The sequence below is a fragment of the Malaclemys terrapin genome, chromosome 6 (assembly GCF_027887155.1).
Source record: "Malaclemys terrapin pileata isolate rMalTer1 chromosome 6, rMalTer1.hap1, whole genome shotgun sequence".
NCBI classification, from domain to species: Eukaryota; Metazoa; Chordata; order Testudines; family Emydidae; genus Malaclemys; species Malaclemys terrapin.
In genome coordinates, this window is record NC_071510.1 from 38,802,143 (window position 1) to 38,821,368 (window position 19,226).

Genomic DNA, 19,226 nt, shown 5'->3' on the forward strand with positions numbered 1-19,226 from the left:
TTGTGGCTAGTTTGTGTTTCCTGGAACAACCAAAACACAACTAGAAGAGACTCTGGCTGCATTTGTTTAATCCAGTTTAATAGTCTAGAAACATGTAAGTTAAAAATCCCCTCACATCTCCAGAACTCCCTTCACTGGATCCTGCTCAGGAAACACCTTTCTGTTCCCCAGAACCCAAAAAGGAGCCCAGTAAGTCTGACTAGACTCACCTACACATCAGGTGCAGGTAGGCATTCTAGGGCTTCCCCCACTCAGAGGCACTCCCAGCTGGGCCTCTGAAAAACTGGCCAAACCCAAAGCTTTTGCCACTGTCCAGATGTGGTTGGGTTTCCAGTTCGGGTCATTTGTAGGTCTGGAGGGCATATCATGGCTCTGGGCCCCTTTCAAGAGACACAAAAGCCTTGTAAACCCAATCAGACCCTTATTTAATGCACTGTTCCAACACACTGCAGTGTTGTTGTTTTTTCTGTTCTACTTTTTAGCCTGGCACAAACTGCAATATCTATTCTAATGTGTACCTACATGATGATGATACTCACATGTTTTCCTTTCATTAATGCAATTCAGCCACTAAACAAAGTTGCTTAAGTCAACTCACTTCTCTGAAGTACAAGGTTTATTATGACCACTTCTCTCGTAAAATACTGATATAAAGGAACAGATGAATCACAACAGGTTGGGGGAGGAGAAAGCTGTATTCAACCTCATAAGTAGTAGCCTAGAGCTGGCAGTATTCATTGCACATCATCGGTACTGAAAATACTGGAGACAGCTGACTAAATCATGTAGAGAGCTTCAACTCCTCTTCACTGTTCATTGCAGCCTGGCATGGCGAACAGTTGAAAAGCTGTGATGTGCTTTAGTGTAGTGTATATTATCCTGTCTGACATTGGGCATGGTTCAAAAGAGATTTCCATGTGAGGCAGAAGTATGCCAAAGCCTCTCATCTGTCTCTGTTGGGTCAGCCAGAGCAAAGAAAGGAGCTGTTCTTTGAGACTTATTTTCCAGGGTATTTTAGGAATAATTAAAATGCAGATTGATAAAGGCAATTAAAGTTAAGTATGTTAATTGTTTCAGGTGCCCTGTCTAGATGGATCCAGTACATCTTGTGATCATCTTTCCTGGGGGAATATATACATAAAGCTCAGGCCCCTGTTTGCTACTGATGCCTATTTCATATCTAACTAGGGTTGCCAATCCTCCAGGATTGTCCTGGAGTCTCCAGGAATTAAAGATGAATCGTTCATTAAAGATTCTCATGTGATGAAACCTCCAGGAATATCTCCAACCAGAATTGGCAACCCTATATCTGACAGAAATTTAGGTGGGAATGGTAATAGGCTTAATGCCCTTTAGGAATCATGCTGATGTAAAAGATTAATGTATGTTTCATCCTAAACTTGCTCATAGGTTTACTTCATGTTGGAACTAAATATGAATGTGCACCATGGGAGACAGGCATCTAAATACTTTCGAGAATCTAGGTCTTGTTGCCTTATCTTGAAGTCAAATGGGGTGGAGAATAAAATGGAATGAAAGACTGAACCCTTGATCTATGCTGGAATACGCTTTGAATGGAACACTGTTTAGCCAGAATCAAGTCATGTGCAATATTTTGTGAATAAAAAATATTTTTCTTATGCAGATCATTGCCATGATGAATAAGATGTGTGTAGTTTACATTGTGTCTTATGCTTTTGGGATGAAATTTCCCCCCATGTGCAGGATCAGCACAAGACCAATGTGCTACATAAATCCCATGTAAGCACTCAAGATAGGACTTGCGTTTTCTATATACCTTGTGTTAGCCCTCTGCATAGGAGTGAATCTGATCCTTTGATACCAAAATATTGTCTATTGTCAATCTTGACAGAGACTTTTAATGAAATCATTTCTTCCAGTCTCTCATTTTTACTACTAGATTAGGGCGACCAAACAGCAAAATTGGAATGGGGGAGGTGGTAATAGGAGCCTATATAAGACCCAAAAATCGGAACTGTCCCTATAAAATTGGGACATCTGGTCACCCTATACTAGATCTATTATTACTATTTTTAAAAATTAGTTGAAGAGTTGTTGTTTAGCAGTGAGTGCATTGAACCTTGCAGAAGTCTTGAACACAGGAGTAACATCAGGATTTCATTTCCATGAGATGATGCATTTAGGAGCATTGTGGGTATAATACTTATATATCTGGAATATCAGTAACTGCTATATATGAGGTTTTCCTGGTGATAGCAATAAAGAATCATAACTGTAACAGTTGTGACTCATTCTTCACCTTTTTATACTGCTATTAGATCAATATAGTCCCTAAGGCAAAGTCCACCCACATCTGCAAAATAAGAAAAAATAAGTGGTACCATATAGAACTTTGTGTAATGTGATGTTCTAGGACATGATATCATGTACTGAACACATTGATGAATACAATGAAATCCTGGCCCCATTGAAGATAATGGCAAAACTCCCATTGACTTCAGTAGGGCATGATTTCACTCTTAGTGTGTTAAAGTGAAAGTTCCAAAACCTGACAATAATTTGATGACCTGGTGAAGATGAAATATTTTCTATTGATATATTTATGAAAGTATCCGTATTAACCTTGCTCCAAGAAAGGTCTGTTTAGGAACAATGAGGGAACTTGCATCTTGTTTTAAAATTATTGATACTATAATACAGTACTTTGTTATACAATTATTGTGTGAAATATTCCCTTCTAGTTAAGTCAAATATAGAATTAGGCTTGGAAGAATTAGATTTTTATAAGTAAATGTTGGTAAACTTCCATTTCACCCTACACGTACAAACCAATGAGAAAATATTTCTGCTGATCAAAATTGACAGGCAAAGTCAGAAAAATGCTGCTTGAGAACTTATTAGAGTTTTTGATTTTAGGATATTTTCTTTCTGTATTTTGACAAGTGATGTTGACAATTTGTGTTTTAATACATAAAAATTAACATAAAATACTCAAACATCATGACACGTTTTATTTCAGTTAGAACAAAACTTTTGGTTGACCTCAAATGATTTTTTATTTCAATTTTTTTTATATAGCCAGTAATCAAAAAATGAATTATTTGCACATCTCTCAATTGCCAAGGCCATGTGATATGTTAGAAAATCAAATGTTTTCATAATTATCTATATGCTACTTTCAAATATAACTGATATCTTGGAAAAAAGTAATATAATGCTCAGCAAATGATACCTTGCTACTTTTATATTTGGTTATCTGTTGGCACTCACAGGAGAAAGAAAATGTAACAGTGTTGGAGAGAAAATTAGGCCAGCTTACTAAAAAGCAGCACCACAAAATGTTGGGTTTATTTTACTTTGGCTCTTCTACTTCTCCCATTAGCATGATTTCTCAACACTTGTTCCTATATTTTTTTTAATGTACAGAAGTTAAATTTAAGAAATATCACACATATTAGACATTTCCTTCCAATGAAGGAATATATATATATAAGTGCTGGGATGGAGGATTTCAGTGTTATGCTAGATTCATTGGAAGGTAATGTTTAATGTTACATTATATATTACATCTATTAAATATATATATCTATTACATACTTAGAGTTTACATTATATATTACATCTATTAAAATCTATGTCATTTTGAACACATTTGTTCTTAGAGTTTGGAAAGGGGAGGAGTGTTATTGCATGATTGCTCTCTTCATCAAATGACTTTAGATCTTGGTTTTAAAGAACTATAGAATGGCAACTTCTGTGTGCCTTGTAACCACCATGCCACACAGAAGGAAATGGGGCAACTTGAAAAAAGCTAACATTGAAAGGACACTGTCCTTTCAATCTAAATTATTCTAATGCATCTGGACAGGGTTCCCATTTGTAAATTCTGCCATGAAGAACCATTGTTTCTGTTTTATTAAAAGTGTTTAAAATACTAACTTGGACTTGTTAAGGTACTATAAAAATCTTAAAATAGGAACATTGATAAATTTTAGCCCTATTAACCTTAAGATTCCAATAAATTATAGAATTAAATATAGGGACGGCACATACCTACTTGGATCACCTATCTTAACCCACCAAACAAGAAGGAATCTATACTACTTTTTTCTCTGTAATCTAGCATTACCTTAAAGATACTTCGTGATCATGCTGTAATTACTGAACATCACAAGACAAACAGGTCCTTTATCTGGTTGACCTAACCGTCAAAATAGTTTTCCTAATACTGAAGTTAAATGCATCTTTTTCTTTTAATCTGATCCTACTAGTTGTTTTAATACTAGTGTCCAGTGGAAATAATTTTTTTCACTGTCCTTTATGCCCTTCATTTAGAGTTATCATATCGCCTCTTAAACTTAAAGTTTTTCAGTCTCTCCTTGTGAGCAGTAGAATCATTTGCAGCAAGGGATGGACGGAGGATGGATAGACAGGCATTGCCTGCTGCCTCAGGTTTGGACTTGTCCTTGCTTCCCAGAAAGACATCTTTCAAAAGCATACTGCAAATTTAAGAAATAAAGTTTAGTCTTGAACCAAATTATTTCACATTTAACACAAAGCTTTATCTGACATTGCTATGTATGCTTTATTAGAAAGAGACCGTTACTAACCCTGCTATTTTTGTTTCAATTTCTGATATAATTATTTCCAGTTTGCTGCATCACCAAGACACTGAATAGGAAGACACTGAGGCTGACCGTAGGCCTACAGACCACTCTGATATAAATAGCACATTTATAAGCATGGAAAATTAAGTGACAGATCACATGATAAATGATACAAACAACCAGTTTGCAAACTGTCGTGCTGCAGGAAGACTTGCCTCTTGGTAATTAGAAAGCCATCTCATGCCACTAATTTTTAAAAAGAACTCCCATTAGTTTCATTCAGAAGTTTGCTTAAAAAAAAATCTATGGCATGGATAACTTTAATATAGGAAAGACAAATGAAGGCTGCTTTGAAAAATTGTGGACCATACCCTGAGAGCCTTATCCTGTTTTTGCTCAATGCTTACTGAGACAAATTCCTATTGACTGCAAGGAGTTTGCCTGAAGGAAAGCTGACTAAATTCTGAGTAAAACCTTTAGGATTTGGATCTAATTTTTTTTTTTTTAGAAATGAACCATAGTTGGGGTAGAGACTAAAAGAGTTTTCGAAAGGTATGCTGTATATGTCCATAGGCCACAGCATCTTATTACATCTTCTGAATTGTTTCACATACTTCACATCTTTCCCAGTTGGGGCACCAGATTTTCTCTTCAAGGAGTGTTTTTAGCAATATCCATTTCACTTTACTACACATTTTTCTCATTATAGGATGGAGTAACACGTTTACTAACCCAGCTGAGTTCTGAAATACATTGTTAGAATATTAGCCCCTTTCCACACCATTTCAGAGAGTAAGACCCTTGTTTTTAATTCAGTTTTTACTAAAGCAAAATTCCCTTTGATTTTTGAAAATAGTTTTGCCTGAATAGGAGCTTCAGGGTTTGACCCTGTATATTTAAGCCACATACTAACTTGCAACAAAAGAATTATGTTCAGCTGTGAACAAAAAGATGTGCTTCAGTGTATTGGAGATTAGCTGTTTTCAGTGGGTACGTAATGAAATGACAGCTGTGTGCTAACAGCAGTGGTGCATTGGGTGCAACTCAGACCACCAGGAATGCAGAAAAGTTGCCTCACATTTCCATATGTGGTGGCATCTGCAGTGGCCCACGTTGTGCCTCCAAGATCCTTCATGTATACGGAACCCTCAATGTAATCTTCAGCTCTCACCCTTCCCATGTGGAAGGAGGTTGAGCTGCTTCCCCAGCATTATCTCCATCCCCCTTCTTGTGCAGAAACCTTGCAGATGGTGCTCCATAGGATTTGGATTTGCATAGAGGCAGGGCCGGCTCTAGGATTTTTGCCGCCCAAAGCAAAAACTATTTTGGCCGCCCTCCCTCCCCCTGTTCTTTAATTACCCCCCCCGGCCCCGCCTCAACTCCGCCCCTTCCCCAAATCCCCAGCCCTGCCTCCTCCCCCCAGGCTCTCAAGCCTAGGAGGGAGGGAGGGGGAGAAGCGGCGCCCGCGCCGCGACCACTCGGAGTCTCCCCCTTCCTCCCAGGTTTGAGAGCCTGGGAGGGAGGGGGAGACTCCAAGTGGCCGCAGCGCGGGCGCTGCTTCTCCCCCTCCCTCCCAGGCTCTCAAGCCTGGGAGGGAGGGGGAGCAGCGGCGCGCGAAACAGCCGCTCAGGGTCTCCCCCTCCCTCCCAGGCTCTCAAACTTGGGAGAGAGGGGGAGACTCCGAGCCGCCGCGGCGCACGAAACAGCTGATTCGCGCGCCGCTGCTCCCCCTCCCTCCAGGCTTGAGAGCCTGGGAAGGAGGGCGAGTAGCGGCGTGCGAAACAGCTGTTTCGCGCACCGTGGCAGCAGCAGCAGAGGTGAGCTAGGGCGGCCGGGGCACATTTTTAGGGGCGGCATTCTGGCGCCGGCCATGCCGCCCCTAAAAATGTGCCGCCCCAAGCACCAGCTTGTTTTGCTGGTGCCTAGAGCCGGCCCTGCATAGAGGGACTAGGCAGGCTGGTATCAGGAATGAGTGGTCACAGAGCGAATGCAATATAGGTTCACTATAGGTAGAGAACAGCCGATATTCCAGTGGTTTGGGCACTTGATCCTGGGTCTCCAAAACGTCCTTGATTCAGACCAGAGACTTGACCCTGGGTCTCCCATGTCCCAGGTGAGTGCCCTAAGCTTTGGGCTATTGGCTGTTCTGGGGTGACACTTTCTTTCTCTCTAGCTTTGACGAGAAATTCCATCCAAGATCTCAGAAACCTTCCAGATGCAAGTTTTGGTTTTGACAAATCTGCATTTTGCACTTAAAAACACTTTATGGAAAAATTTCCAACCAGCTCTAATGATGAGAAGATTCAAACTCCATTTTGAAGTGATTTTTTGCAGATCTTATTCATTTCTGCACCTCTTTACTCCTAGGGGGAGAATGTGATGCTACAACTTTGCATGACACTCGCAAGGCACATGAAATGGGTTTCAGTATTTGTATATCCCAAAGCAATTACCTTAAGCCAGTTTGACTATTATATACTCTGCTACCTCACTACAATTGCTGCAGGGGTTTAAAATCATAAACCTTTGGTTTTATCTAACATAAAATGGGAGCTGTGAAGATTTTCTGGTTCTAATACTATGTATTTGATTAACATTGACTTTTACTAAAAACATTGACTCATCTAATAAGCTTAAAAAAACTACAACATTTGAGAGCAAACTGCTTTAGTATAGAGTATTTCACACTTCAAAAGATACATTTTCTAAATTACTGAACCCACTAATTTGTAATTTAAGAATAACGATGTTGCATCCAGAACAACAGATTAATAGTTTCCATTATCAGGCACGCTGCTGTCAAGAACCTTGGTTGATGTTGCATGCAATATTATTATTTCATTTTGATGTTAAGGCATTATTGAAGTATTAACATTTGCATTATGTTAAAAATGGTTCCTTTAAATTTCTAAAAGCTTCAACTTGCCAAAAGCAAATCTTGTATATGGCTTCTTGGCTGGATTCAGTCAATGGGGAATGTGCTTTGAATCTTCCCTTCCTTATTCAGTGACTGTCTACTTCTGGAAAGAATCTGCAAGCAGAGTGTGGGATATAAATAGTTAAATACAATATCAAAGTTGTTCATAAGACTTTTTTTCCCTAAATAACCAAAGTGGGCTAATGTGTTGCCCCTATTGTTCTCCAAAATTTAATCTCCATGAGGAGGACAACTACTATCTGAAGATCCATTTCTTCCAATATTGAATACATTACCAATACATTCAAAGTTCACTCAATTATGTAAAATTTGTATTATCCAGAAGTACTTGGTACCTTCTATTATGTTATGGGATAATCATGCTTATTTTATCTAGGCCATCAAAGCTGTGGTTTCAGATATGATGACTACCACAGAATATCTTGTGGCACCCTAGAGATTAACAAATTTATTTAGGCATAAGATTTCGTGGGCTAGAACCCACTTCATCAGATGCATGGAGTGGAAAATACAGTAAGAAGATATATACATAGTACATGAAAAGATGGGGGTTGCCTTACCACTTCTAACGAGACAATTCAATTAAAATTGGTAAGGCAACCCTCATCTTTTCATGTACTCTGTGTATATATATCTTCCTACTGTATTTTTCGCTCCATGCATCTGATGAATTGGGTTCTAGCCCACGAAAGTTTATGCCCAAATAAATTTGTTAGTCTCTAGGGTGCCACAAGTGCTCCTCGTTGTTTTTGCTGATACAGACTAACACGACTACCATTCTGAAACAGAATATCTTGACATCTTCTGAATTTGTTAATTTCTCAGCTGGCACCTGAAAAAGATATAGTCTATTACAGCAGTCCTGACTTTGGCAAGTCTCCCACTTACTTCAGTATTATAGGCTGCTTTTATCACTGCTTCTATAAGTTGTAATAATACAATCATTCATTACTAAAGTGTCATAAGAAACTGTTATTGTTAGAACTGATGTTTAATTGTATCACAATATACTGCCTATGGGCTACACCTGGAATAACTTAGTCTTTACAAAACTCCTACTGAAATCAGAACTAAATAAGGGCTGTGGGATTTGGCCCTATGAATCTTTATTGAGAGGATTCAGTAGTACCCTATTAACAGTCAGTGACCTCATCATTGTTGCGCACACTTAAGTGGATGGTGCAAAAGTAAATGCCATCAGATCAGTAATATTAATAAATTATAACAAATTTACATTTAGAAGTATTTGTTTATTCCAGCAGCAATCAGAACCATAACATCTAGGAACCTTACTAGATTAAAAATAAATACCAAATTTCTTAAGTCATCCCTACAGATGATTTACAGCGCCTTTATCTGCCCTACAAGTCCTTACTGCGGCTTGATGGTAATTCGTTAAAAGCCCAGTTAAATGGGTAAATTTTACACTGCACCTTTAAGCCACTCTATCCCAGAGGATTCCAAAGCACTTTGTAAACTTAACACACAGGATAAACATGAATTACTCCCTCAGCTACTGAAATGTAACCACCTCCAGTGTGGAATGTGGCTTCTCTTTTAACAGTGAAAGATCAGTGGTCTACAACAGTTTAAGACAGGAAGAGAAAAGGAATGCAATTGAATTTGTAAATGGAATTGAGGTAGACCTTAGAACTTGGTAAACAGTGGAATCAACACCTTTAGTCTTGCAAAAAGTGCTGTGGGGGGGGGGATATCCAGTGAAAACAATCAATAATTCAGTTTTAAATTTCATCTGAAAGATGGAGCCTTCAGCAGCACAATTGACAAATGATGTTTAAAGATAAACATTTCAGAAGTGTCCCACTGGGACTCCTAAATCACTTAAGGTTATGTCTTCATTGCAATAAAAAACCTGGCTCCTGCTGCAGGGTTAAGAACATCAGTAAACGTTCAGGCTTAGGCTGGAGCCCATGATCTAAGACTCTCCCCCCTCCTGGGGTCTCATAGCCAGGGCACCAGCCCAAGCCCAAACATCTACACTGCAGTTTTATAGCCCTAAAACCAGGGCCGGATTAACCTTTTGTGGGCCTGGTGCCAAACATATTTGTGGGCCCCTCTAGGGGCAATGGAACATGGTGCAGCGGGGTCAGTCCCTAGAGCAAGGGGCCAACCAGGGGCATGGCATGTGAGGGGTGACCCCACTCCACCCAGCACAGTGCGAGGGCACTATTTACAAACCAGCAGTTGCCAGACACACAATGGTCCACCCAGCCCTGTGCTGCCTGCATGCCTAGGGTTACCATACATCCAGATTTCCCCAGACCTGTCCGGCTTTTTGGTACTCAAATCCCCGTCTGGAGGGAACTGGGGAGGCAGCATAAGCCAGGGTCCGCCCGGCCCCAGCACAACCCGTCGGGTCCGCAGCGCAGGCCAGCCACCCGGCTACATTGTAGCGAGCTCGGGCGGGGGAAGGAGGGAGGCGCAGCCGCAGAAGGTGGCGGAGGGGCCGCTGCTGCCCCCGGAGGCCGGGCGGACCGCGCGCCCCAACCGAGCCCGCAGGACCATGGGGAGGCTGGGCCCAGCCAGCGGCTCAGGCTTCCCTCACGGGCAGGGACTCCCCGGCCACTGGGGGACCTTCCTGCGGCCCCATCACCCCGCGCGGCAGGAAGGAGGCTGCGGCACGGGGCAGGGAGTGCGGAATGTGCCGGGGCTGCAGGGACCCGTGCTGCCCCGGTCGCCACTGAGCATCCGAAGCCCCTGCCAGGCAGAGGCTGCTGGGTGAGCAGGGGAGCAGGGCAGGTGGGGGGGGTGCAGAGGCTGCAGGGTGAGGAGGAGCAGGGCAGACGGGGACGCAAAGGCTGCAGGGGCGGGGGGGGTGCAGGGGCTGCAGGGCGAGTAGGGGGTACAGAGGCTGTAGGGCGAGGAGGAGCAGGGCAGGCAGGGGCAGGGGGGCGCAGGGGCAGGGCAGGCAGTGGGGTGCAGAAGCTGCAGGGCGAGGAGGAGCAGGGCAGGCGGGGGGCGCAGAGGCGGCAGGGGCAGGGCAGGCAGGGGGGCGCAGAGGCGGCAGGGGCAGGGCAGGCAGGGGGGCGCAGAGGCGGCAGGGGTGGGGGGGATGCAGGGGATGCAGGGGGCACAGAGGCTGCAGGGGCAGGGGGGGATGCAGGGGCTGCAGGGTGAGTGGGGAGCAGGGAACCCCCAACCAAGATCAGAGCGGGAGGGAGGAGGGGGAATGTGTGGTGCTCAGAGGAGGGGGCAGAGTTAGGGCAGGGACTTTGGGGAAGGCGTTGGAATGGGAGTGGGGAAGGGATGGGGTTGGGGCGGGGTTGGGGCCAGGGGCGGGACTGTGACCCCGTGGAGTGTCCTCTTTTTTAAATGTTTGAATATGGTAACCCTAAGCACGCCCCTTCCCCTCGGGGTGGGCCCAGGCCACATCACACATCCCTCCGCACCCAACACCCCCGACTCCCTATGCCCAGTGCCCCCCCCGTCACAAATGCACAGTGCCATGCATAGTGCCCTGCACACCACCACCCCTGCCCAGCGCCCCCTGCCCACAGTCCCACCACAACTGCCCAACACCCCAGACAACCCCCACTCCCTCGTGCCCCAACACAGCCCAGCACCCCCCCATGCCCTGCCTCCCAGCTGCACTCACCAGCCCTCCCCCACTGTCCACTTCCTACCCCCCCCCCCCAAGCTGAGACTGGCCAGGCTTCTGCATCAGTCCCAGGTGGCTCAGCTCCAGGGAGGCAGGTGGGGCCCCACAAGTGGTGGGAAGCAGAGACTGCCCAGAGCCAGAGGTGCACTGGGGTCCAGCCAGGCGGCAGAGAGAAGCTGGTGGGTGGGGCCAGGGGGCAAAAAGGAACCCTCAGCTGGCTGGTGGGCTGGCCAAGAGGAGCAAGTGGTAGGCGGGGAGGAGCCGGCGGGCAGGTGGGAATCTCATGGCATAGTGCAAGCGGAGCAGGCCAGGTCCCTTCTGAGCATGGGCCTCGCTCCATGGCACCATTGTAAACCTGGCACTGCCTAAACCCGCTGACCAGGGGCACCCATGGGCCATGCTCTGGGTCTTTTATTGTAGCATAGACATACCCTTAGGCACTTTGAAAATTTTGCCCTTAGCCTTTTCTTATTGTGACTATTTACTTGTCTCAGTACCATGCTCATTTTGGTTTCATAGATGACTCAGACTTAACCAGAGCAAAAAATGGCGTTCAACATAATAACATATAAAATCCTACTTTACAACCAGTATTTTAAATGTATTAATATTGGGAATTATGGAAGCTGTTTTGGTGTAATTTTATATGGTATGTTATGATTTATTAAACACAAACATATTCACAAAAAAAAATTGGCAAAAATAAGAGTCCCCAAAGCTGCACCAGCTGAACCCTTCATTGAGTTCTGCGAACCCACTGGTAGAACTGTATGTTCAGCTCATCCTGACATCCCAGTCAAAGCCCGGCTGTCAACTTGCTTTCATTAAGAAATCCCTCATAGCTGGTAGCCTTGAATGACTTTCTGTCAGGCGATATCTGGGAATTGAAATCAAATCTCAGAGGTGAGGGACCACTCCATGTGTTAAGGGCAGCATGTTTTCTCAGCATAACATTGTATGTCTCTTTAATAAATCTCTGCCTTTCAGTCCTGTGCAAAAAGAACAAACTTTTAACACTTTTGGTTTCTCACTCTTACCTCCTTGGCTATTCATTTGACACTGCAATCCTTTTCAATGCCAGTTTTAATTACGCACGCCTGCATTTTCTCTGCTTTTCTGAATTTCAGACTTATCAATGAGTCTTTGAGGGACCAGTTACTAGTTACTATCCAGAAGACTTTTACCTACACTCGAACCCAGGCACAGCATCTCTTCATAATCCTCATGGAGTGCATGAAGAAAAAGGAGCTGGTATGTGAATGGTTTTCTAGATCTCAAGTCAGGGACCTGAATGCAGTTCCTCATCATGACTGACATTTTCAAATGTCGCTCAGGGAACTGGGTGTGCAAATCCCCTAGGCAGCTTTGAAAAATCTCTCCCCATGCGTTCACTACCCTTTATGATTCCTTTGATTTCTGGAATACTGTCTATTGATCTCTAGTCTTATTTACTTACCAATTTAAGTGCTGTATTTACATCATGCATTTTATCAATTGTATGGGCACTGAAGTGACTTCTCTGTTTTTGCTTTGTGAATGGTGTTATGCATATTATTTGATGCCCATGATGCTGTCTTGCCATCCACACCATCTGTACACACACTAAAGTGCCATTCATGCTGATGAGAGCTCTGCTCCCATTAAGGCAGCAGGCTTGGGCCTTTAGCTTTTAGCATTTATTCTTGTTGCAAGTCATAACCAAGCAGTAAAGAATTCATACATTCCATGCAATAAATTTCAAACCATTTGGGCAGTAATGGATAAGAGAAACCTGCAGCGAAACAGCAAATGGTGCTGGTATTTGGAAACAGTAGCAATGTAGGGCCAATTCCTGCCTTCATTTACACCTGTACAATCCCAATGAAGTTAGTGATTTTACAGAATGGGCCAAATTATACCCCTACCTTAAACAGTTCACAAAAATGTGTAATGGAAGTGTTGGGTAATCATGAATACAATCACAATAATATCGTGGATGATTTGGTTTGAACGTTACTGATTTAAAGAAGTGACTGTGTTTAAAAATGCACTTTCCTAACCCAGCATATCTGCTCCCTGTGTATATTCCACCCCTGGCAGAGCCTAACACAACTAAAAGGACACCAACCTTATCCCATTTCATGTATCATCAGCCACATTGTTTATTAAATTCCTACCAGTTACATCTGTGCAAATCCATTGAAGAGAAGCACTGCCCAGCTGTCAATAAGAGCACAATTTGAAGACATGGGGTTGCACAAGTGCCACTACAGGCATAATTCACCCTGTAGAACCTTTATTACAGGTGGTGGTATGTGAGAAGGAGAGAACAGAGCTTGATTCCGAGACCCCAGGTAGAGTGTATAGGGCTGTCCCTTAGAAAAATATTTTTACTTGTAAACTGAGCACATTTAATATGGACATCATTGAGAAACCATAAGCATTGAACCCCATGAGACCACTTTTACAAAGTAACTTTTCAGAGTAGAACCTGCTTTAAATACTGGTTAAGTTCCTAGCTCTGCCCCACGCCTGATGACAAAGTCACTTCACTCTGTATCTCAGTTTCTCCATCTGTAAAATGGGGCTAATGATGCTTACTTCCTTTGTAAAGTGCTTTCAGATCTACTGATGGAAAAGTGCAATATTAGAACTAGGTATTATTATTATTAGGCGTTTAAATGGGATGCATGTACTAAACTCTATTAGCCTTGATTTTTGACAGGCTGACTGAACTGAGACTTTCATTTTATAACTCAATCCTTCCTCTAAAATCCATTGCAGATTCACATCAGTCCAAATGTATACAGTCCTGCAATTTCAGGCTGCAGACAGTTTGCAATACTTTGCTCAGATCAACACTTTTGAAAGGACAGATACAGTTTGATTAAAAAATATATATTTTTTTCTGTAGTTACTAGGTAGCAGCTTCATACCCTGCTGAGCCTGCTTATTTCCATTTGAAAATCCAAGCAGGAGTGCTGCCTATGAATACCTATGTAGCAGTAGTTTGCAATTATGCTTCATAACATCTGTGCTTGTCATCTCATCATTAAATTATTGTGGATACTGTATGTAAGCTACAACCTTGATGATTAAAGTGTCAGTGTTACACAAATACTCGCCCCCATTCCCTCCTATTTATGGTTGCCAAGCATTTACCTGCATGCCAAATACTTGTCCCATTCCTATAGCAAAACTACAGAGATGCCAACTATAATACAAGTAAGTGGAGTTGCCAGATATATTGCTGCCTTAGTCTGCTGCCCTTTTACTGCTGCATCCCCACTTCTGCAAGCAGCACCACTTGCCAATCATTAGCAGAAACAGCTTCCTTAGGAAGACCCAGATCAACTTTGCAGAGCTTAAAACCTACAGACAAGCAGATAACGAAGCTTCTCTGGCAGAAACACTTGAACTCTAAACGGGTGAGGGCCAGTTTTTCCCAGTTGGATCAAAACAGAGCTCTCACTGAAAACATCTATTTTTTAGAGGGAACCATTTGGCCTAAAAAACGAGCAATACTGCATGCGCACACACACCCCAAAAAGGAGAAAGATCACAACATGAAACAAAATGTCAGTGAAGGAGAAAAAAAGAAATAGGTCAGAAGGGAAAGGGAAAGGCAAGGTCAAAGAGAAGAGAGAGAAGACACAGGAAAGCCCAAGAAAAGGAGGCATAGATGGTATGAGAGAAGTCTGCCATAGAAAGAAAGGATATAATGTACAGACAGAGAGTAAAAGAGGAGATTTAACAGAGAGAATTACACACACACATTCTGAAGGATGATGTACATTTTATGGTATTTCAACTCTTCCTGCATTTTAGCAGTAGAAGCAAATTTTGGAATATCCTTTAACAAGTTTATTTTATGCATTTTACTATGCCTGTGAGAAATGCAGAGATTAGAAGGATCTTCAAATATGAATTAATATAAGGGAATTAGAATTTTTAAAAAATCCCTTAATCCCAGTCACATTGTGTGATGTTAAGTCACACAGTTTTTATACTGTTTTCTTTCTCATGAACCTGGCAGCCACGGCTGTTCCTTATCGGTATGGGATCATTCCAGAGGCCAAAATAAGCTGCTGTAGCTAAGGGCTGTCCCAGACAACACGATGAAGAATTAGGCAACTATGTTATAGCAGAATATCCATCTTTGCTTGTTCATGAATACTGTGATACTTCTTTACATCGGTCTGGGGGCATTTGTGGCACACAGCTGCTTAAATCCTGTCTACAAGCACTATAAAGGTCAGCTGTACCATCATACACCTCACAACAGTGGAGGCACCCCTGGAATTCTTTGGTGCCTAGCCTACACGCTGTACTTCCCTCAACTCCTGATTACCCAAATAGCATGAGGGGACAGATAATCAGGAGTTTGGATTATCAAGAGGGCAGGAGCCATTCAGCAGCAGAGTGGCCTACCCTGCAGCTGCGGGCTTGTCCTAGGGTTACCATATGTCCGGTTTTTCCCAGACATGTCCGGCTTTTTGGCAATCAAACCCCCGTCCAGGAGGAATTGCCAAAAAGCTGAACATGTCCGGGAAAATGCCGGCCAGGCACTTCACCTCCTGTGGCGGCTCTGCTCCTCCCCTGACTCTTCGGCTCTGTTTAAGAGCCGAGCTGCCCGAGCGCTATGGGCTTCAGGCAGCCCCCTTGCCTCCGGACCCCAGCTGCCGGCCAGGCACTTCCCCTCCCGGGCTCCGGCGGCGCAGGGTCCGGAGGCATGGGGGCTGCCCGAAGCCGGTAGCGCTCGGGCAGCTCGGCTCTTAAACAGAGCTGAAGAGTCAGGGGAGGAGCAGAGCCTCCGGCCGCGGTGGCTCTGCTCCTCCCCGACTCTTCGGCTCTATTTAAGAGCCGAGCATTACGGGCTTTGGGCAGCCCCCATGCCTCCGGACCCTGTGCCGCCGGAGCCCGGGAGGGGAAGTGTCCGGCTGGGGGCGCAGGGTCCGGAGGCAAGGGGGCTGCCCGAAGCCCAAGCGCTACCGGCTTCACGGTTTGCCGGGCAGCCTCCAGATCCTGCTCCCCCGGCTGGGTGCTTCCCCTCCTGGGTGCTTCCCCTCCCGGGCTCCAGCTGCGCTGGGGACGCGCCAGCCGGGGGCCCAGGATCTGGGGGGCTGCCCAGCAAACCGTGAAGCCGGTAGCGCTCGGGCAGCCCTTTCCGCGTGGTTGGGAGTGGGAGGGAGGAGGGGGCGGAGTTAGGATGGAGTTGGGGCGGGGAAGGGGCGGAGTTTGGGCGGGGCTGCGGGTGGGAAATGGGCGGGGCCAGGACCCCGTGGAGGGTCCTCTTTTTTTATTTGTTAAGTATGGTAACCCTAGCTTGTCCTCTTCGTAATCCTCGCAGTCCTGCCTGAGGGTCTCTGCTTTGCTCCACTCAATCACTTCCTTGATAGCAGGGCTGCAGAGGGCTCCCTCTGCTGCTGCAGGTCTGGTGACACCCAATCCTTGTAGGCACAGAGGGCAGGCTGCAGTCCTGGTGGGGCAGAGCAGAGACCCCTCCCCTCCAGCCAAGGCTCTGCTCTGCCCTGCTGGGACCACAGTGATAGGGTGTTGCTGGCCCTGCGTCATGGCAGGGAGCCTTCTGCAGCGCCGCTGTTATGGCCCCACTTGCTCACTCCTGTGACAATGCAACTGCAGAGGGCTCCCTGCAGGATGGCCTCTCCTGTGGTTGGAGGTTAGTCCTCCCCCTCCTCCTCACAGTCCTGGCTGGGGTCTCTGCTCTGTTATCTGAACCTCTGCATTATCTAAATCCCTTCCTTGTCCCCCAGAATGAGATACATGAGCTGTACACTGCAGCGGGCCTGTATCTCATGCTGAGAGAAGGAAGGGATTCAATAATGAGGAGGTTCAGATAATAGGGTTTCAGGTAATTGGGAATATACCATACTCGGTATTAATACATAGATAAATGAGATTAGCAGGAACCTTGAGAACAGCCAGATAGAAAATATGCACTATCACATACATAGAAGGAATAAGAAAAAGGGGCTACTCCATTACTGTGATACTCAAACAGTGCCCTTCAGACACTTATATGCGGCATTTGTCAGTATGCTAAGAACTTCTCTAAGTCTGGCTAGCCTCATGCAAGTCTAGAGTCTCTCAACACTCCTATTGAGGCAGCTGTCTTAATAGAGAGCAGCCTACTCTGAGTTTTTGAAATCCTCCTAACTAATGTACATACTTCAAATTCTCACTCCCCACCCCTTGTTGTGCCAGTTTATATTATAATAATACTAATGTGCCTTTGTGGAAGAGTGGGCATGAACCAGCGCTCCGGATCCAAATTCACAATTAAATCTTAATTCTAGTAAATATGATGGAATCTAAATGCTCAGGACTTTGGGAAGGTTCAGATTCAGATCTGGATTTCGTACCCTCAAGTATTCAGATCCTGGGTTTTGATAAGACCAAATAGACCATTACAGCGCTAACTATGAAGTTTGGATCCAGGCATTAAATCTGGGATTTTTGTTCAGGTCCATTTCTGATTCCCATCACAGATTTCTTTACATCTATATACCTATGCCACTTCTGAAATGCTGCAACTTCTTCTCTGGCATGGCTTGGCAGCCAGGGAGCCAGTTGGCACACAGAGATGTTATGATCTTGATTTCAAAACATTGCCGTAGTCACTATAAAACTATACATAATGTGCAGTTAAAAGCACAGTGTAAACAAACTGGAGAAAAAAAGATTAACTTTTGTGTCTGATCTTTCAATTATAGTAGTCTAGGCTAGGGTGTTGCTTTTAACAATGATAGGTTTAAAAAATCTTGAGACAAAATTGTGATTTTTAAGTTAATGACTTCCTTTTAAGACTCTCAGTGTGTCTCACTTTTGCAGAATAATATTGACAGAGGAATTGAATGACTTTAACAATATATTCCCTTGAGTGGGTGGAGACCTCACCAACCTTGCACTACCAGCTTTTCTCCCCTGCTGCTCACCATTTCCACATCTATTCCAGCTCTTTTCCTGCCTGACCTCCTGATTATATGCTTAAGACAAAACATTGCCTGATAAACTGATTTTAGGTTGGTACTCAAATATTTGCCCAGAACAAACATCAGGAAGCTATCAGGGCTTAATTCTTTCAGTGGAGCTCAGAAGTAGCACAAACAGATCACAGCTCCTTTTTTTTTCACCATTTTTCACTTGGCTAGATGGTGTGATGCTTTCTCAGGATGTCCAGGACTGAGAGTCATCTTGTTACCCCCCTGCCTCCAGCCAGAGAGAGACTTGCTGGTGCTTAACTAGGTGCCAGCTCCCCAACACCGCCAATCTGTTAGCCACCCAAGGGATCTCATCTGGGCAAGGATAGCCCTCACTTTGTGTTGCAGGTTAACAGCGGGTGCACCTCCGTCCCAGACCCCTTTCAGAGTTCCCCTTTGATATCCAGCCCCTGTTACTGGCCACTGAGAGAAGTACCATGTTTGCCACCCCAAATAGCACAGTGTACATAGCAACTTGTTTGATTCAACTGAGGATCAGCTCTTGTATAACATCACAGCTCTGAGATATATTTATTTACAATGAAATCAGTCATGAGTGTATTATCAAAGGGTAAGATTTAAGAGTATGTGTGTAAGGACAATAATGGAAATAGAAAGGTTACATATAAAACAAAATCATAACACTTTCTAGAAACTAAATTTAATATTTACAGGCTAAGCAACAATCTAAAAGCTGTTCTCACCCAAAGCCTTCCTGCAGCATTTCCAACCAACGTTGGTTGGGATCCCATTTTCATGAATGTAATCACACTGCCTGATTACATCCCCAGGTGCAGGATAAAGAAGTGTCCTTTTGCCTTCTCCTTACATCTCCCCAAATCCATTGTATGTCCCTGGAATCAGGATGACTCTAAGGTTTATGCCCTGGTGTGGTGACTTCATGTTGACTTCATATGCAAATAGGGGGCTTCTATTGTGATGGCTTATGATGCTTAATTTACATTTGAACTGAGGCAGACAGATGAAAATACATCATTTGTCTGGCAGCAACCTGTTTGTGAACCCTACCTGGACTCACACTTTAGGAACATATTTTCTTTATATGTTTTTACATAATATTTGTACATACATTTCACAAC

The 19,226-nt window shown here is 44.1% G+C and overlaps 1 protein-coding gene across 5 annotated transcripts in view; it reads left to right on the forward strand.

The window, feature by feature from the left end:
- Positions 1–19,226, forward strand: part of TRPM3 (transient receptor potential cation channel subfamily M member 3) — a 575,113-nt gene that overhangs the window by 453,075 nt on the left and 102,812 nt on the right. For all 5 annotated transcript variants that reach the window (XM_054032770.1, XM_054032773.1, XM_054032769.1 and 2 more), the window contains exon 8: positions 12,274–12,397. In XM_054032770.1, coding sequence (XP_053888745.1) covers positions 12,274–12,397 — 124 coding nt within the window. The remainder of the gene's footprint in view (positions 1–12,273; positions 12,398–19,226) is intronic.